The sequence below is a fragment of the Squalius cephalus genome, assembly GCF_949319135.1.
Source record: "Squalius cephalus genome assembly, chromosome: 13".
Lineage (NCBI taxonomy): Eukaryota > Metazoa > Chordata > Actinopteri > Cypriniformes > Leuciscidae > Squalius > Squalius cephalus.
The window spans coordinates 11,908,064-11,929,240 of record NC_137134.1 but is presented as its reverse complement, the minus strand read 5'-3'; the positions used below and the strand labels follow the sequence as shown (position 1 = coordinate 11,929,240).

General features: G+C 38.7%; 1 protein-coding gene across 2 annotated transcripts; it reads right to left on the bottom strand.

The window, feature by feature from the left end:
- Window positions 1-494: 494 nt before the first annotated feature.
- LOC307169353 (interferon-induced very large GTPase 1-like) lies at window positions 495-20,177 on the bottom strand. 2 transcript variants are annotated; one of them, XM_079889951.1, is made up of 5 exons: window positions 16,611-20,177; window positions 13,631-13,727; window positions 12,918-13,529; window positions 6,230-6,288; window positions 495-5,721 (listed from the first exon to the last, which is right to left on the bottom strand). In XM_079889951.1, exons 2-5 carry the CDS (start codon window positions 13,632-13,634, stop codon window positions 991-993), a joined length of 5,406 nt encoding a protein of 1,801 aa, XP_079746077.1. In that variant the 5' UTR covers window positions 13,635-13,727; window positions 16,611-20,177; the 3' UTR covers window positions 495-990. The 2 variants fall into 2 exon arrangements, with proteins under 2 accessions (XP_079746077.1, XP_079746076.1); XM_079889950.1 differs by lacking the exon at window positions 16,611-20,177 and having other exon boundaries at window positions 13,631-14,892.
- Window positions 20,178-21,177: the final 1,000 nt, after the last annotated feature.

Below are 21,177 nucleotides of genomic sequence, written 5' to 3'. Positions count from 1 at the left end.
TCCTTGTTAACTGACCCATGCCTGTTTGACTATGATATTGGATTCTGTTTTGCATTGTTTGATACGTACTTGTACATTTATCTCCTGTAAATATTTTTGTATATATTTTTGCCAAATTAAGGGAGGTAGGGGGTTTGACGCCATTTTTGTAAACAAACTTTTTGCTGTAACTCTGTGTTCAGGCCAATTACCAAGATCAGAGCCCTCTCCCGGGACAGCACGCCAAATACGTTTACCAATTTAATCTATCCGACTTATTTGTAAGTGTGAACTCGTGAAATATCTTCCTTTGCTTTGAACTTTGAGTGCTGTAACTTTGCAGATGTTGTTTATAGTCAAACAGCAATATTACACACTAACTAAAGTTAAAAAAGTGAAATCATAATCAACCACTCCTTTAAACAAGATAAATGGTGTACGCGATAAGAGTCATCAAATCAACACATTTTCTACATTGTGTAAAAATCAGTTAAATAATACTATTGATTAAATAATTTAATTTTGTTTATTATAATTTGCACATATAAATGAATATTACAACAGGGAACAAATTACATTCTAGAACAATTCAGTGAAGATACACTGATGGCACTTAAGTCATTGAACTCTTCAAATGTCCCAGTGCACACTGCAGACATGAACTGTTATTATTTTAGTTTTGTTACCATTTACTCAATAATGTTCTTAGCTTCTGTTATACTCAGTACACCTTAAATATTTATCAATTTCCTGAGGAAGTTTCCATATTCTAAATACGAGAACACAATATTAGATATAGTCACCCACCTATATTTTATTCACTTGATAATAGCTTAATAGCTAACATAATTATTTCTGAACTACTTTCTACTGTAAGTATCATATTGAATGTAATTTATAGGAAGAAAAAACCCAGAAGATTCTAGACAGAAAAAAACTACATTTCAGAAGCTCATTTCAAACTGTGGTCAATGAATTAGAGACCTACACATGACTCATTTTCATTTGTCATTAGATGTAATAATCCAAACTCTCGATGGCTTGCTCTTTTGAGTATTGGCTCCATCCGAATGAAATGTCATCCCACCTGTGGAATGTTTTCTCAAAGTATTCTTCCAGATCTTTCTGAAATCTGCACACAAACCACTTCCAGTATGGCAGCTCAGAGAAGTCAGGGGTGATGCTCCACTCTGCATAAACATTTCCTGCAATTCTGTATTCTCTACATGGAATCCACTGACCTGTATAGAACATTTTACCAGTTCTCACTAATGTTGTGCAAAAATCTGCACTGAGACACTCTGTTCCCTCATAACAACATCCAGTGAGTCCATCCACTCGATGGAAAGGAACGCTGTGATCTTCAGTATGGTTTTCTACAGTGTTGGTGCAAGTGGCTGCACAGAACGGACACTGAACCCAGCAGCACTGACTGAGATGATCAATCAGAATCTCATCTGGTCTGTCCTTGTGTTCCAGATTTTCTGGAAATGTCTCTGTGCGGAATTTATGTTGTATTTCAGATAACACTGAACCAAGTTCTTTGCTTATCACATCTTCCAGGAGTTTGAAATCATCAACTCCATCATGACTTACTCCGCTGAGGTCCTTTACAGAGAATATCAGCACATCTGAGAGCTGCAGTGTGAAATAATCTAACCACTTCTGAACATCTCCGCTGGTCATGTTAACCAGTCTAGTTGCTCTGTGAGCCGCTGCCATTATCTTCTGCTGCAGGAGTTTAATGTTCTCCTTCATCTTAGGCCGAACACTGACTCTGAAGTTATCAGTTATGTACCGATTGACTTCATCTTTGATGAAACTCTTGAAGTGATCTTTGGGATTGTAAATGTAGGTAATGTATTTGTCAAAATCCTCCTCTTCTGCCAGTGTTTTGAGGATGTGTTTCTCTAGTTTAGATCTGTTTCCATTTAACGATTCACAGTTTGTCTTAATTTCATTAGTCAAATCTCCGGCAATGTCTTTGTAGACACTCTTTTGAATGGGCTCTTTCAGTTTTTGACAGATGATCTCACCAAAAATGGCAGCTGATGTTGCACCTTGACAGTATTTCTGGAAAATACTGTAGTACTCTTTGCTCTTCTTTTCAAAGTAGAAAACAGGATCGTTGGCTTCCCTGAACTTTCTGTGCTGGTCAGTAATTAACTTGTTTTCTCTCTTACAGATGGACATGACCAAATCCATGTAAAATTCCTTCATGAACACATATTTCCTGGAATCTTGCCCATATTCTACTACTCTGGCTTTGATATAATCTGCAAGTTCTTGAATGTAGGTTTTGTTGTAGCCCATCTTTGCAATGTTATATGACATGATCATTGTGTGTGCTTGTTGAGCAATGTCATGGACTAAAGTTCTTATTTGGTTTTCAACTTCAATGTTACCAAACTTTAGTTGAGCTGATCTGAAGGCTTTTTTAGCATGTTGTACAATTCCGCTACATTTCTTTAACTGTACATAATCTAAATAACTCTTCACAGATAAAATATCCCTGCTCTTCTTCCAGGCGTTTACAGGGAAACTTTCATAGTTGCTGAGAAGTTGTTCCATGTCTTTTAATACATCAATGTTTTTGATTGTAGGAGTTTCTGTCTTAATCTTGTTAACACACTCTTCCCAAAATGAATCAAACTCTTTTTTCAGGATTGTTTCATCATTGGCTTTGTCTTTGAGTTTTATTGCAAGATCTTTGCTCTTTTCCAAGAGAGTATTTTCATGGCGTGTTTTCTGAGTATCAATCTTTTTCTTCATACCTCGCTGCTGAAGAATCTCATTTAATTTCCTCTTTGTTTCTCTCACAGTGTTCTCCTGAAGGTCTTGAATTTTGATGTGAAATGATGCTTTCCACTGTATCAGTATATCTTTATCTTTGTCTTTCTCAAAAAATTCTGACATTGATTTTTCTACTTCTTCACTTTTCACTTTTAGTTTTCCATGAAGATCACTTTCTGACACCTCATCAATGGTTTCATTTTCTATGTTGTTGTAGAGTTTGTTCTCTATTTCCAGCATGGCACTGCGAAGACTCCAGGACCACTTGCTGTATTCTGTCTCCAGTTTTCGGTATGTTGAGATTTCCAGAGAATTTCTGAAGCTGAATACAAATCGTTCATTCAATAAAGCCTCCCAGAGATCATTAATACGATCTTTTAGGCATGTCAACTCTAATCCATCTGATTTTGAAGCATGGCCAAAAAAAGTTGTCTTTAGCTCTTGGATGTTTTCACAGTATGATGGGTTTGGTGGTGCCATCGGTGGGCTGCCTTCCCAGAGCTGTCCAAAATACTTTATATCCTTCTGTATATCAAAAGTGATGACATCACTGAAACATTCTGCATCACAGACTTCATCTTTAGCAGCGAGTTTGGTCATCTCATCAAGCGTCTCCTGCAGCCGCCTCCTTCCCTCCATGTTCTTCTCTCCAGCTGTGATGTCTGAAACGTTCTGATGCACAAACATACAACTGGGATTCAGTTTGACCTTCTTCATCCTCATGAAGGCCTGAACAACGATTTGAAGAATGTCCTGCAGCTCGGATGGACTTTCTCCAAAGACATTTATCAATGTCAGATTACCAAGACCAACAACAAATGTGGCCATTTCATTGTCCTGATGTCTTGTTGACCTTCCAGACAGTTCTAGAGCACGAAGCCCCTCAGTATCAACAACCAGAATATAGTCAAACTTCAGCTGTTCTTTCATCTCCTCTGACACTCTGATCAGCTGCATGAAAGCTCCTCTGGTGCACCTGCCAGCGCTGACGGCAAACTGCAGTCCAAACATGGCGTTCAGCATAGTGGATTTCCCTGAGCTCTGAATCCCTAAAACTGATAGCACAAAGACTCTCTTGTCTCCCAGTTTCTTGATAAGTTCATGTAGAACAGCAGTAACCCAGACCACAGGAACATGAGCTGCATCTCCATCCATCAGCTCCAGTGGAAATCCAGAGATCATCATGTCTGCAGCAAGACTCGGGAGGAAAGTAAAATTACACGGCAGGCCTTCCTTGTTCTTATTCACTGATTTACATGATTCATACATCTGACCGATCTCTCTCAGGATGTGCTCCAAGCCAAAGGTTGCAGCTTGAAGTTCTTTTGATATCCTATCAAGTTCTGTGTGTTCATTGGTCATCTGTTGCTCAGCTCTGACTTTTGACCATTTTTCATCATACTTATAATGTAGAGCAGAAAGGTCAGCTGAGGTATATTCATCCAGGAGGATTGCGAGCCATTTCAGAAAAAATGTCTTCTCATTTGGAGATTGTGAATTCATTTCTGTAATAAATAACTTCATGAAGTCACCAATGTTCAGCACATGCTGCTGTTTACGGATTATCTTCATTTCTTGTTTCTGTTTTGTTTCTATGTCTATTTCATTCCCCTGAGATCGATGTAGTTCTTTGTTTTTTTCACACCACTGATGCCACAGTTTCCCCTGACAGGGTAGAAATAATTCTTTGATTTCTGTCAGATCTTTTTTCTCCAGTAAACCCATTATCTGCTTGGCTGCTTCTTTCCCTCTTCTGCAGTCATTGTCATAATCCTCATCTACTCTGATACTTGAGTGTTTGGACACATCTTCAAGACTGAAAATAGAAGAGGATTGTGATGAAAAAAATGAGAGACATTTATTTATAGCTTGTATGAGTTCTTCAGATACATCTGATTGATTTCTCTTATTTAGTCCAATTTTGTATTTTCCTTTCCTCATTTCAGTTACTCTAGATTCGTCTTCAGTAAAAAGACAAATTAGTGGCTTTCTGTCCCTGTACAGGTTTTGGATCTTAACTGCATTCTTGTCATTCTGGTCAAGTCGTGGTAGGATAACAACATTGACCGAGGACATTTCAGTGAGGATCTGCAGCTGTTTCTCGTTGGCTCCTGCATCACCATGAAGGTTACAGAATGCAACACATTGAGTAAATTTATCTGTGTCTTTCCCAGAAGGGCTGTACCAGGCGATCTCCACCACTCCATCCATCAGTACTCTGGTGTTGCTGCTGCCTGTGCAGTTCCTATGGAAGAATGTGTTGTGTTTCTCATTAATCAGACTGTTCATCAGCTGAGATTTGGATGAGGACAATGAGTCAAACCTGAAGAAAGCCACCATAGCTGTTTTTGCTTTCCAGACTGGCTGGATTTTACTGATGATTTCATTGTTGGTATCTTTCATCTTCCAGCTCTTGTTGATTTGTCTGAATGTCCAGAGAGGAAACTCAATCTCTTGTGTAAATGGATCCGGAACAAGCAGAGGCAGAGCGTACTGACACAGAGACAGTTTAGTCACCATGAGCTGCTTTAGGAAACTATCAGCATAATAAATTGCGGCCATCTGAACATCCATTGGGTGAATAGCATCTCTTCTGTTTGTTTCTGCTGGACACAAAGATATTTCTTTGAAAATATCGGCATCACCCTCATCTTCGGTTAAGTCATTGTTTATTTGTTGTCTGTCATCCTGTGAATCTATAGTTTTAATGTATCTTGCTCTGTAGTTCATCATCAGCAGTTTTTGTAGGAAAGTCTGAATCAGGTCCTCCTCAGCACAAGACTCACAAGACTCTAATGAATGTTTAGTTAGTTGAAGAACATCTGCAGCTCTTAGTTTAAAGGGATGTCTTTTAGCAAGATGAAGCCTGTGAAATAGATGCTCTACTTTATCCCTCCTTCCGTTTCCTTTTTGATCCAATCTTGCAGCATCTATTGATCGCTTCTCTCCCTGAGAAATATACAGCACAAGGAAGTTAGTTTAAAACAATTTACAATTAACTGAAATAAAGATGAACCTTTGGATTTTAGTACAACCAGTAATTGTTGGAAAGAAACCTTCATGCCCGTTAGCAAACTGTGCACATGATTAGCTGTCTTTGGAAAGTAGTGCACATGACAGTTAAAATGTGCAAAATCATATATTTAAGATTAATATGTAAGTGTTTTTATAAAGGCAGAATATCTCAAATGTTTGCTGAGAAAATGTGACAAAAATACAAAAAAAATACTCTTTGCAATGCATTTATCAGTAAATATAAAAATAACTCATTACATAAAAGGTCAAGAGAAACTGTGCTAAGGAATGATAATAAAGAACCACTTATTAAATAAACACTTTTATTAAATATTATTAAATTATTTATTTATTTATTATTTATTATTAAATAACGCTTTATGTCTACATCCACGGAATTACTGCTGCTCCTTTTCTTTTTTTAGACTAACTCAACACTTACCCCTTGTCTCTCTGTTGTCGAGGTGTAGTCCATATCCTTTTCAATGATTGTGGTTTCATCTTGTGACAGAACAGAAAAGGTGACAGAAATATTAAAATGGCACTGAAATTTTAAGTTAAAGCAAACTAAAAAACTGCTCTAAAAAGAAACAATAACATTTCCAAATTTTGTTGAAAACTGATATGACTACAGTTTTCCTAATCTCCAACATAATTTTGAACTTAAACAATTCTAGTGTAATTTAGGATGGTAAGTTGCTTATATAACTTATATAGTCTAATTTAATAAAACATAACAGCAACATATTGGAGTCTATAACAGTCTCTTTTTTGTTGTAGCTTTTTGTCTTTTTTTTTGTATCATTATCTCCTGGTGTTTTCTGTTTAAAGCCTTTTCACGGTATAACGTTCTTTTGGTCAAGTCTGCTCATTGATTTTGGAAGTTCTTGGTTCCCTTTACGAAACAGTCTCTTACAATGCGTGAAACACGCTTTAGGGGAAAATCAGTTTTCTCTGAATACTGAAGCCTGATTTGTTAACGTTTGTGCAGCTGCACAAAACTATGGCGTTTCGGCTGCTAAAACGGATGGGGCCAACTCACGGCTCGCAGCTGACTCAGCGTTTCTTCTCTGCGGCTATTGGGCCAAAGCACAAAAGAGCAAACTTCTTTCTAAAAGAGCTGCGACGTTTGATGCAAAATGTCCACACCAAGTGCATAGCTTGCCTGGGGCGTGCCCACGTCGTGGCTGCACTCACTAAGACCAGAAGAGAGCGGCGCTGACAGCACTGCAGCTGAGAACAGCGCTGACAACTTCACAGCTGAGAATGGCGCTTCTCCTTTGTGACTATTAGGTGAGACTAATAGAGCATATTTCACTCTAAAAGAGCATATCGCTCCTCTGAGTGCATCGCTTACCAGGGCTGCGCCCATGCCAAGCCCATTCATCAAAGATGAACCGCCCTCACTGCGAGAGCACAAGTCTCGCTACGCTAAAGAAAGCATCTCTGCCCCTTGTTCTCCACCATTCTCTCCCTCTCAGGAGCCTGAAAGGAATAAACAATGGAGTGAACTCACGCCGATCCATATCCCACGTGCCTCACACAATGACATTGGCGGCTTTAAATACAGAGGAGTGGTTGGACTCCACGCAGGACTCCACCCCCTACCGCCTAAGGAGCAAGGTGATGCCTGGGCCTGGCCTGAACTTGTCATAAACTTGGTTTAGAGTGGTCGGCCCTGAAAGTGCCTGTCCACAGCTGCTTTAACAAATGGTTCCTGCAGCCGGGGTGCCATCAGCGAGCCCCCTGCCAGGAACCAAACCCATTAGTTCATGATCAACTTACCAGTTGTGGCGTGCCCCCTACTCAGCCCGCGCTCAATCTTCTGCTTCGCCTACCCTCACCATTGTTGACGGAGCCCGTCGCAAAACCTGCACTGTGGCCAGTCAAGCTGGATCTGCTCTCCATTCAATGGGGTTCTTTTAAGTGTTTCAAGACAAACTCCTCCACGCTATGGATGAGTCCGGACCAGAGCCTGCTGCTTTCAAGGAGCTGCACAGCACAACTTACCTTGCTCTGTGAGCTACTAAGACAATTGCCTAGGTGATCAGCCGTATGATGACCTGTTTAGTGGTGCTCAAAGCACCACCTATGGTTAAGCTTGGAGATCAAGGATGCTGACAAGACAGCCCTCCTTGACTCCCCTGTCTCTCCCTCAGGCCTATTTGGTTCTGCACGGCTTTGCTGAGCTTTTCACAGCAGTCTAGAAGGAGTCGCAGGCTATGTGCCACTTCCTACTGAAGTAGGCGAGTTCTTCTGTGGCCATCAGTTCCTTGCCCCCGTACAGCGAACTACCACCTGAAAAACTCAGACCCCTTGCCGCCCAGCTTCAGGCATGGGAAGCCATCCTGGGCAAGTCAGACTGGGTTCTGCATAATATAAAATGAGGCTACTTGCTTCAATTTGCTCATAGGCCTCCCCGCATCAGAGAGCAGTGAGTCAGGCTTTTACAACCGCCATTTCCTTGTTCCAAAGAAAGATCCTCGACCTCAGGCTCCTGAATCATGCATTAATGAAGCATTCAGGATGTTGACTTTGAAGCAGATCCTCATGCAAATTTGCCCAGGGGACTGGTTCTTTTCTGTGAATCTGATGCTTACTTTCTAATTCAAATAGCCCCTCAATACAGACCAATCTTGAGATTTGCATTCAAGGGGGTGGCTTACCAACCTACAGTCCTCCCATTCGGACTGCCTCTGGCTCCAAACACTTTTACCAAATGCATGGATGCGGCTCTCTCCTCTCTGAGACAGACGGGAATCCGTGTCATGAACTACCTCATTGACTGGCTAGTGTTAGTCCGGTAGGAGCATGAGCTCTGTGCTCACAGGTCGCTGCACCTCAGTGCTCACAGGTCGCTGCATCTCAGTCAGCTGGAGCATCTAGGGCTCAGGATAAACTCAGCCTAGAGCTGCCTGTCTCCCAGCAGGCGAGTCGCTCACTGAGTATTCAGCAGCTAGCGTTGTCTTTCGATATAGGGGCTTTCTTTCCCCAGGTTGCTGGGCCTGATGGCAGCCACCTCCTCTGTGGTACTATTGGGCCTGCTCCACATGCAGCCCCTTCAGTACTGGTAAAAAGCCAGAATTCCATCACACGCTTGGTGTCAGTGAAGTTTTCGCTTCAAGGTGGACCGTCGCTCTGTCACAGCTGTGGCCCCTTGGGGGGACCCTCACATATCACAGGCAGGCATCAAATTGGGACTGACATCCAGGAGGAAAGTTGTTACAACTGAAACTCAGGTTGGGGAGCTCTGTGAGAGGGCAGGCCGGCATTTGGCTCCTGGTCCAGCCTGGAGCAATGCCTGCATATCAACTGCCTCAAAATGATGGTGGATTTCCTGGTTCTAGGGGCACTAGGTGTTCATCCATTCAGACATCATGGAGAGACCCCTCCTCCCATGGGCACATTGCAACCTGGGCCCACTGAAGGACGGTTCACGTGCCAGGCAGGCTGAACCAAGGAGCGGAGGTGTCTCCAGGAGAATGGAGTCTCCACCCCCAAGTGGTTCAGATGATTTGGGAGATCTTCGGAAGAGCAGAGGTAGACCTCTTCGCCTCAGAAGGCAACTCTCATTGCTCAAAATTTTTCTCATGGGAACAGGATGCGCTGGCCCAGGACTGTCTAAAAGCTTGCCTGTACACTTTCCCCTGATCGCTCTGCTACCTCAGGCCATCAGACGAATCAGGGAGACCCGATGTTCAGTCCTCCCGGTGGTTCCACTCTGGCCAAACCAGTTGTGGTTCCCCAAGCTAATACAGCTGTCAGCTCTGTGTCCGATTCCGCTGAGGAAAGACCTTCTCTCTCAGGTGACAGGATCCCCTTTGTTGTGAAAACCAAGTTGTGGAGCCTATATCTGTGGTCCTCAACAGGAGCCTCTGCAGCTCCCTGTGAGGGTGCCCAACACTATAGTGGAGACAAGAGCACCGTCTACAAGACGCCTCTAAACCCTTAAGTGGCCTTATCTGGCTGGTGTACAGTCCGAAATAAAGACCCATCCTCTTGTTGACTAATCCTCGAGCTCCTGACTCTCTGTGGTCATTAAAAATCCCAGGATGTCCTTTGAAAAACAGTAGGGGTTTAACCCCGGCATCCTGGCCAAATTTGCCAATTGGCCACTGTCCATAATGGCCTCCTAATCATCCCCTTAATACTGATTGGTTTCATCACTGTCTCCTCTCCACCAATAAGCTGGTGTGTGGTGGGCGTTCTGGCGCAATATGGCTGCCATCGCATCATCCAGGTGGATGCTGCACATTGGTGGTGGTTGTGAAGATTTCCCCTTCCATATGTAAAGTGCTTTGAGTACCCAGAAAAGTGCTATATAAATGTAACAAATTATTATTATTATGAGGTATCGACCATTTTGCCCTTTTTACAGGAGCTGCTGGACAAGAGGCGTACCCCTTCCTCACTCAAAGTATATGTGGCGGCCATCGTGGTGAATCACGCCACTCTTGGCTAGACAATCTGTAAGAAGAAACAACTTAGTCGTCAAGTTCTTGAGGGGAGCCAGGAGACTTAACCCCCCTCGCCCTCATACTGTTCTGATCTGGGACCTGTCCACCTGCTTTCTGCCTCTCGGTCTACTTGAACTTTTTTTCTGCCGCATGTCTCTAAACTGAAACAAACACAGCGAATACTTGTCACACAGACACGAGCAGTATATCTTTATAAACATTTAAGTGTCTACATTTAAATTATCAATTCAAAACGAAAAAAATATTATCTGTTTAATCTATATGAAAAGAGAGAGATGTCAGTCGTTCTTGTGCCAGCTCATTATCTGCTAATGTGAACACGCCTACGAAGAGTGTGCGCAATTGAAACGCAAATGATCTCAGGCGACCCATGCAAACCTGTCAACGCCAACATCAGTTCGAATCAGATTCATGTACTTTACGTCATCTTGGGATGCTGTGAGGAATAATAATAGCATTAAAATAATAACATTTTTGAATAATTTACCTCAGAAGAAGTGTTGTTTCAGTTTCATTTCGAGGACCAACGGATCCAGCTGAGGATTGTGAATAGTAGGTTTTTTATTGTTAAGTTCTTTATTCTAATCGCGATATGGAAAGTGTCTGTAAAACCGATATTGTTTATATATGATAAAACCGAAGACGATATTGTTTATATATGAATCCTGCATGTTATGCGCGTCTCTGAGTGAATGAATGGCGCATATGCACGCTTTTGTTTACTACATGGACTTACATTAGTGAACATAGTGCTATACTGAGATAAGTGAAATTGACAGAAGTATGTTGAAATAAAATTTCTTTGTATAAGCAACATATTAAACTGCAAATTAACATTTAAATGCCCAATATTAATAACATAAAAACGATATGTTACAGACGTAATATGAATGTTTAGACAATATTTCCTTGACCTGTTTTGGAGAGATTATTAAGTGTTTACTGTAAAATAGAATACTGTCACATCAATGAAGCTTTTGTTTGCAAATTTCTGCTCATTTGTTAAATATATACTATAAAATATAAGATACACATTTACTGTGCAATAATGCATGTACTGTACATGAGATCAGAAAAATCATGTTTTCTGTAAAGAGTGGGCATTATAATAATGTTAATTCAATAGTGACAAAAGGCAACACATTCTTTATTTTGGGGAAATAAACAAACTGTTAGTACAGTTATGCAAATCATTAGTATATTAGTATGGTTTTAGCCTGGGTTTCCCCATGCTGCCTTGCGCGCAGCGCAATTTTATTCACGCTGCTAGGCAGCCTGGATTCCGTGGACCAGATTTTTGCCTCAGCGAGGGGACCAATCACAGAACGGGGAGGGAGCAGCAAGACGATGACGACGTCTATGCGACACACCGAAGCAGTTTGTTTATATCCAACATGGCAGCAGACGCGAAGTTACCTTTCGATGCAGCCTTAGATAGTGTTCTAAGTAGTTTAGAACGCAAGTTTATTTCGTCTTCTTCCTCGTCGAATTTCTGTCGCTCTACATACGTCATCTGGTATAATTGAAACGATTGGCTATGAGCTACATGCAGGCGCATTTGATAGACATTCGTAGAGCCCAATAAACGGCTCTGGGCATTCGTAAACCACGCCTCAAATACGAGAAAATGAACATGTGGTTCCACGTCTCAATGAGAAAGCGGTCTGACGTTAGCCAGGCTAGTATGGTTTGAATTAACTGCACAATTACTAGAAATGTGTACCTTGGGTATTATACAATTTCCATGCATAAAAAATTTGTGGAAAAAGAATGGCCCATATCGCCTATATTTGAACAGGATTTGTTTCCAGGTACAGTATGACTATGTACTCAAAATGTGCCTTTGACTGTCATTTATATTATGGATTATATTGTTAACTATATTCTAAATAAACTACAAACAAAATATATTTCTTTTGTTCTCACATTCTTTTTTGTAGTTCCCTCTCACATCATGACTGAAAGGCTTATTATACGGCTCATTGTCTTCTCAGGTGTGAATCACAGCATTATTCACGATTACGCCTTCATGCATATTACGTTTCTTAACAAAAGGGTCTTACAAAATTTACATCAATATATTGATTTAGTTGTGTGTGAATGAGTAGGCAGGATGATTTTCACATTGTTTTGAAGCAAAAACTCTAGGCTACAACATCCATTAGTCAAAAGTCTTGTGGACACATATTTAGTATGTGTTTTGTGGCCTTATTTCAGAGACTTTTTTTTTTCCAACAACCATGCATCAACGTTATTCTCTCAAAAATACAAACATGTACAAGTATGTACATGTTTGTATTTTTGAGAGAATAACGTTGATATGTTGCTCAAATATTATGGTAGCCCTGTTTGTGCTGAATAGTGTAATGACACTTTTCCCATTAATATGTTTATAAGCAACTGAAAAAAATGTGTCAAGAGCCCCCAAAACACATTGGACCCCTAAGGGTTAATAACTGGAGAGTTTTCTTTGTTTTTGATTGTCTTTGTTTTTATATTATTTTATTAAAAGTTGAATTTAGCATCTGAATCTGGGCTTGACAAAGTATCTGCTATACGTAGTAAATAATGAATAGAAGTGTGTGAGTCAGAGGCAAATAAACATGTCAGAAAACCAACATAACAGCAATGAAACCAAATCTTTGTTCTTACCACTTTGACATGTCATGTCTTGCACATCGTCTCTCTTTCTTAACGCAGTGTTGTACATCTCTCTAGTGTAGCACTGCTGGTTATTCTCAATAAACAGATGCTCAACTCTGCTCATCAGGTCTCTCATCTCTGACTGTTTGGTCATGTTCTTGCTGCAGGTATGATATCTTCCACCGCATTTCTTCAGCAGCCGCTCCAGAGCAGAGTTTTTCTTCAGATCATCTATTATAGAGTCAGACTCTTCTTCACTCTCATAGGTGAAGAGAATCATCACAAACTGAAGAACTCTGTCACCAAATACTCTCTGAAGCCACTCAATACCCATCTTATCAGCATCTGTTAGCTGACCCAGTCGCACAACAAAGATGAAGGAGATTATTTTATTTTCACTCACTAGTTGACCAGTGAGGGGATCCAGGTCAAGTGCAGTCTCATGTAAGCCAATCATGTTGATCACTGATACATGACGTCCTGATACCTTCATCTGCAAAGGAACAATCCTGGGTATTGCTGCATGTTCAATATCTGCTTGTATTTCTCCAAGTAGTATATTGTCATGTTGAAACTGGACTGACGCAGAGTTTCCAAATAACAAAATGGTCAGATAGTGATCTAGAATGAACACAGAAGAGCCTCAGATTCATCAATGTGCTGTAACATAAGAACAATTCTCATTCAGTAATGCAAATAATCATATATTTTTGTTTTCTTACCCATACTGCTGATTGCATACTACTCAACAGAGTCAGACAGTCGAGGTGCTCATCAAGTTTGGAGATGCTTCTTAATTCTACAGGCTGTTCATTATCCCTAAAAGATAGTGTAAATTAATTTTCATAATTTGTGGTATAAGAGCATGTGTATATAACATTAATTTCTCTTTAAAGTCTAACATAATTTATATATGTTCACCATCTGAGGGATGTTGGAGTTATGAAGTCATGACTTGAACTCTTCCTGCTTACAGTACATGCAAGTATAGGTTTAGATCCAGTCGAACAGGATTTACAGTTTACAGAAAAATAATCTGATGTCTAATAACCCTTACAAAAAAGAAGTATACTTCAAGTTCATTTTATGAAGTATACTTAAGTAATGTTCAAGTATTTTTTAAGTATACATTATGCAGTAAGTATACTAATGTCAATGTATTAGTAGTAAACTTGTAAGTGTACTATTTTAATACCGCTTGGGACTAAATTGGCCCACTTTTAGTATATAAAAGTATACTAAACTTTAAGTGCACAACTAGTTCATAATTACGTTTCTCATTTGTACTGCAAGTGAACTTATGGGTATACTAGAAGTGTACTATTTTAATACTTGTAGCAAATTTTTAGTTTATGAAAGTACACTTTGAAGTATACTATCAGAAAACTACTAGTTAAGTATTTTTATACTACTAGTTAAGTATTTTTATACTTTTATACTATTTTTATACTAAGTTTTCTTTAAGTGAACTTTACATTATACTTATAGTTTACTATTTATATATTATTTTTGCACTTGCAGTAGGCCTATATACCACTATGTTCAAATGTTATTTTTTATACTTGAAAAATACCTTTAACTGTAGCCTACTTTAATTTTAAAAACATTTTATTAGCTTCATGCATCCTTTTTTATCAACACTTGAATGTTGGTAAGTTTCATAAAGAAAGGCAACATTTTAAACAAAAAAGTCGAGAAAATCTAATTTTTGTCAAAGACTACGCCTTGATCAGATTCAGAACGATGATCAAAACACAGATGGAGTAGATCGAGTCCAACACCCCCAAAGCTTCACAGTCGTTTCCTCTTCATACGCTTCATTTCATTTGGAAACATTAAGCAGTTTTGATTTACAAGCTGTTTAATGTTTGATGATCACGTTATTTTACATTTGAGTGAGCAATCTTCTATCACTTGTTTCAGCTTCTTCTTCTCCTGTGTTTTGATCTGGAGATTCTGTACTAGAAGATGTGTCATAGCGCCCCCTACCGTATAACAGTGAAAATATGGATAGCTGGAAAATTCAGTCAATGAGTAAAGTAGAATTAAAGTAAATTCCTATGTACACTACCGGTGGACTAGCCTAAACAAAAATTCAGATACACAGAATTAGAAACAATAAAAAAAAAAAAAAAATATTCAAAAATAATAAAATAATCAAAAAATTATAAAAAATATAATCAAAAAATAATATTTTTATTTTTTAATCAATATTATTCATATTTAATAGGGTACTCGATCAAAAGAGTTAACACAACTACAAGCCAAGAATACTTTGAATACTTAATTATACTTTTAAGTATATCTCGATCAAAAGACTGAGTACAAGTACAGGCCAAATTGGACTTTTCTCTCGGTATAAGTCAAGTACACGTGTAATTTTAAGCATATTTCTGAGAAGTGCATAAAGTATATTTTTGAGAACTATATAAAATGTAGACTGAAAGTCTGCTTTCTTATTTTTAGTCGAAAAGAAGTATACTAATAGAACACTTGAATAAACGTATTATTATTATTGCTGTGTACAAGATCAGGTTCAGTTTCATGCTTATTTTATTTACTCTATAACCTCTTCCACCTGAAAGCTTGTTACATTATAAACATGACCAAGTTAGTTTATAAGACATTGTGTAATATTATGTTTTTAAAAAAGTATTTAATAAACTACTCAATCAAAATAGTAAACAAAAGTACAAGCCAAGAATACTTAGAATACTTAATTATACTTTTAACTTTTAAGTATATCTCGATCAACAAGTATAAGCATTAGACTTTTCTGTCGGTATAAGTCAAGTATACTTAAGTGCAATTTGAAGTATATTTCTGAGAAGTACATAAAACGTAGACTGAAAGTATACTTTCTTAATTTTAGTTTAAAAGAAGTATACTAATAGCACACTAGAATAAACTTCTTTTTCGTAAGGGAAATCACATGGTCTCTTAGTAAATTAGGTAAACCCCAGCCCCATGTATCTTCCTGTTTATTAAATAAAAGTATTGTTAATTGTATTGTCCCACAGGCACATATAGTCCCAAAGGCTGCTTTTGTTATTAATACAATCTGCCTGTGTCATGTAATACTCTTTCAGACACCCATTATGTGTTCTGAACCAGCAAACCTGAGTTATAAAGCAATAAAAGAGCTTGATTGGTTTCATGTGCGTCATCTGTCCTGAATCTCCTGAGTCCCAAAGGGCGCATAAAAGCTGTTACATGACATGTCAGAAAATCAAAATGTTTGTTCCATTTTGTGATTGTACACAATTTTACATATGACTGCATATCGAAGAGATTTTTAAACAAATCACTAATGTTTTTGTGAAATATTTGTAAGATTTAACTATAAAAAAGCTATAGTACATTATGCCATGTTTTATTGTTAACCGATGATTAATATCATGCTGTTATGGTTTACTTATGGAATCTGACACATACAAACCAAAATGTTCAATATTAACTTTCAACTAATAAAGTTAACCAATATTGAAACTTTATTAACTGAGGAAAGTTGACTTTGGTGAACACTGGTGAACACTGAGCAATGTAAATTTACCCCAGTTATGGTGACCTCACTTAATACTGCCAGTGTGGTAATTTACCTGACAGGAAATTTACTTTTTCTTACAGCATAAAGTGGTTAAGTAACTTAAAAGGGGCAAAGTATTGTGTCAAAAACATGAAAAAGAGATGTTTTATATTTACCTTGTCTCTCTTCCTTGAAAGTTTTCTCATAAGTTGTTTTGTGAATATAAATGTTCAACAGTCATTTCTCAATATGCAGTCTTGTCTGTACTTGTGTTCTTGTGGGCTTGTGAACAGCCATCCGTCGCTGCCCAAGTATTGTTCCAATTCAAAGTCCACATCTAGCTAAGTACAGTTCAAATTCCTTGATGTGTTCTTGCTCCACCCCTTTCATCAGTATATGAACCTAGTATGCTCGAATTCATAGTGTTCATAACACAATAGTCAATTGGTTTCATCAACCACTCAGAACCAAAATAAATAGTGTTCCAACCAATCACCGACAGGGGTGGGTGGTGTGAGGTTTTTCGCTCGTGCACGACTGCATGTGAAGTCGGAGCTGAAGAAGAAGTCAGCGTCTATCAACGAACAAGAGAAATTGAATATAGCTGAGTCAATCCTCAAGAGGAGGAGGAGGAGGATTAGGGCGAGGGAATACCATTGTGTTTATTCCAAGACACGAATAGTTGTCGGGAAGGCTTTTGAAATGTGGAGAGAACTTAAAGAACTGAAAATGTTTAAATCGGACGCCGAGGTTGCACTGTTTCTTCTGGACAGGTGAGTAACTTAGCTGCTAGTGCTGACTTGTTTGGATGTGAACTGTGTGTGAAAATATCCTTCTTGAAAAAATATGAGCGAAGCTCGACTAAACTTGGGTAGCTCTAGCTAACGTCGCTTTAAGAAATGCGCATGCATGATCGTTTTTTTTCATGATGCACGAAACGGGAGGGAGGGGCGAGCTAACTTCGTTTGTTTGGGATCTCGCTTCAAACACAAACAGAAGTGACGTCACCCACAATCGCTGATACAACCTTTAACTATGGAGTTAAACTAAATGTACAAGCAAACTTTGTTCGAAGCTGAAATAACCTCAACATTAGCAACAACAGTGAAATAAGATCGCATGATTTAGGCCTATCTGTCAGTCAGATGCACTTGTGCAAAGTGTAGCTCGTTGCTATAGCTATATATAAAAAATATAGCCTTTAATTTAACATGTTAAAACAGGGTAACCGTACCCTGCTTTATTGTTTTACTGGCACTTTTTTATTTACTATTTTAATCCATATTTTCTTTAATAAGACATGTATTACATGCGTTGACGCAGGTGATGCTGCCAACGCTGGTTCGAAAATATGTGAAATAAGTAGGGCTGTTAATGTGTAGTTGTTAATTTAAGCCATTACTTGACATATTTATATTAACTGAATTAGTTAAATATATACTGGAGAGACTAAACCACAATAAGCCTATTCCGCACTCAAGCGCATGCATGAAGTTTGCTGCAAAGAACCGGCAAAAGTAATGATTATGAATGTGTCAGATATAGCAAGGATACATTTTAATTGTTTATTAATAAACTGGTGTTTTCTGTGTCAGTGTCGGCTGCAAAGATGAAGTTGACGATGCTGACTCGCCATCTTCAGAGTATTGTGAACGTGCCTATAGAGAAATGCAATTTTTTTCGGATTACATAAGCAGAGAGTAGCTGCTTTCTTTTCGGTTTTAATTGTTTTGTTTAAAAGAAGACATTTAAAGCTTTCCATAAATATATTTCTCATGTAGGCCTATGTGAGGCAAGTAGCCTATACGCTGAGTTTCGGTTCATTTATGAGACGAGCTTCAGTTCACGTACAATGCAAGTAATCGCGCCAGCACCTCCATGTCCTGATTTTAGTGGCTGCTATATTTGCTTGACATTGATTAAAATTAAGATACAATTTATACAAAACGAAATTCACTTTAAAGAAAGGCTTTCTAAACAAAACTTAATGAAGTGGTCAAAATCATGTCTGACCCACTCCATAGTCATTGTCTCCCGATATTGAGCGTCTAATTATCCTATCTTACTCCATTTTACCTATCGTATCCCTATCTTGCTGTTCACTTTTCATATAATCAACATAGATTAAATGAAAAAATAACATTCTATTATTTAAATATAAAAATGAAACTAAATGCATTTTCTTTAATGGATACAACACGTATAATATTATTATTCAAATATATTTGTAACAAGTTAGCTCAAAGGGGAAATATTAATAATAACTCATAATTATCAGTTATGATTAATTATTCATATTTGGGTCAGTTAATTGGATTAACTTGAGGTAGCTAAATTAATTTATTTTTTAGCATGTACAGCTCTTAGAGCATGTAACAAGATCAAGATCGTAAAATGGACTTATTTGCAAGCAGAGAATCAGAACCAAATACATATTGTTCACAAGTTTAAACTAAATCACATAACTAAACTAAACAAACATACAGTACATACATTCATACATACAGTACATACATACATGCCTAGATAAATGGGTGAGTGATATGGAACTGGAAGCAGGAAATGGAACTATGGAAAAGATCTATTTAACTATGAAAAGAACCATCAGCTTATCATTTTTCTCATTAAATTGATACTTGCATGGTCTGTGCAGTGGACACAATTCTTGAAGTGGTTGAAAATTGAGTTTGTTAATGGGTCCGTGAGTGTCAAATGTCACTGTACAAGTTGCAATCGTTTTCTTATCTGCTGGATGGAGAAGATATGATGAACTTGCATCGTTATTTCGACGCTGTTCTCATGGCTGGAGTGCAGATTGTGGCCTGCAGGCTCTGGGCCGGCAGGACACCCAGAGCAAATGGTGGGAGTTGCGATGGACTTCGTCCGCATTGAATGAAGACATTGAACTCCTGAGGTTGTCCTTGATGCTGTTGTGGTTGAGAGAGTCCTCTCTCTCCTGAGTGAGCACATGGCTGTGGTGAGTCGAAGCCTTCTGCCCTGGGGCCTGCTGAGGCCACGCTGGACAGAACGGCATCCTGAACGTATCGAGAAGCCAAGAGTTGATCGTTGCAAGAGTGATGATAAGGTTACAGTTTTCTTGTTTTCTACAGGGGGGGTCCCCACAGTATCAACTTGAAGAAGTAGCAGTTGAGGCCCGAAGAGAAGAGAGCTAAGAGCTAATGGAGAAGCTATTTATTGCTGGACAAAGGTCACACCTTTCGGGGTTGGCTCAACCAATAAGAAAGGGGGAATTTCCAAGTGGGAGATTCCTCTGTTTCTAGGGTTTATGACGCTATCTCAAGTGTGGTTAGACATCTGCCTTCCCTTTTGTGCCCATTTAATCCCACCGGTCACAATAGTGACAGTAAAAAAATGTTTAATTTCTAAGGCTATAAAAATGTTACTGAATGATCTATCAATGCATTTCCAGCAGATATTGAAATAATAAAGGGTCTCAATGAAATACGTGCAGTGTCGCATGTTTACTGTAAATTGTCACATGACCAGAGCTGTTTACTTCCTGTTTGCGCCAAGAGAAGAGGATGGCAGCAAGAAAGCTCCCAAAGAAAAGGGTGGTAAAGTATGTTAACATAAAGATAGGACATAGATTATTGGTACACATCATGTTTATGGTGTCTAGTATTGATATATGCATTTGCAATTACTCAACTTTGTTTAATGTGGTCATAGAACTCACAAACATGTCAACGGCAACAATAGTGACCGGTGGGATAACCCATTGTATCTACATACTAATACACATAGGCTAACTGTTCTACCTTACTTTCTACCTAATTTTACACACACACACACACACACACACACACACACACACACACACACGATCACGTCTCTTCTGATGTCTGATCTCCACACACACACACACACACACACACACACACACACACACACACAAAACAAACACACACACACACACACACACACACACACACACACACACAGACAGAAACTCACACACACACACACACACACACACACGGTCACGTCTCCTCTGATGTCTGATCTCTACACACACACACACACACACACACATAAACACACACACACACACACACACACACACACACACACACACACACAGACACACAAAAACACACACACACACAAAAAAAAAAAACATACACACACACGCAAAAAAACACACAAACACACTGCACAGGTCAAATAGACCTATATTAAATCAATACAATGGTTGATACAACACAGTATCCCACCGGTCACAATTGTGACCGATCATAAAACACACTTTTTCACACACTTTTCCATGAAAATTTCAAAAAATTATGATTGATTGTTTCAAAGGGATACAGTACTAATGACACATGATTTGGATATTTTTGTGTCTGGGAAAAAATTGGGATTAAATGGGTTAATGCTCAGGGCTGGGTTTCCCGAAACCTTCTTAACGCTACGTCGTTCTTAAGTTACACCTTAAGCTGTACCTTATCGTTAATACGTGTTTCCCGAAACGTTCTTAGTTAAGTATACCTTCTGTAAGTCATACGTTCGGAAGATTGGTCTGGACCACTCTTAGCTTTACCTTATCACTGTTGCAGGTCTATACGAATATAACTCTGAAGTTTTAATACTCCCAGACAGTGTTCATTTAGGCTAATTCAAGTGTTTTCATGCAAAGAATAAAATTGTCAATCACACTGATTGTTGTTAGAATTTTAACTATATTATTATTATATATTCTATTATTAATTTAATAAAAGAGTA

Coding starts and splice junctions, on each gene's coding strand:
- LOC307169353 (XM_079889951.1), bottom strand. Junction 6,289..12,917: donor AGACATGACATGTCAAAGTG/GTAAGAACAAAG, acceptor TTCTGTCACAAG/ATGAAACCACAATCATTGAA. Junction 5,722..6,229: donor CGACAACAGAGAGACAAGGG/GTAAGTGTTGAG, acceptor TATATTTCTCAG/GGAGAGAAGCGATCAATAGA.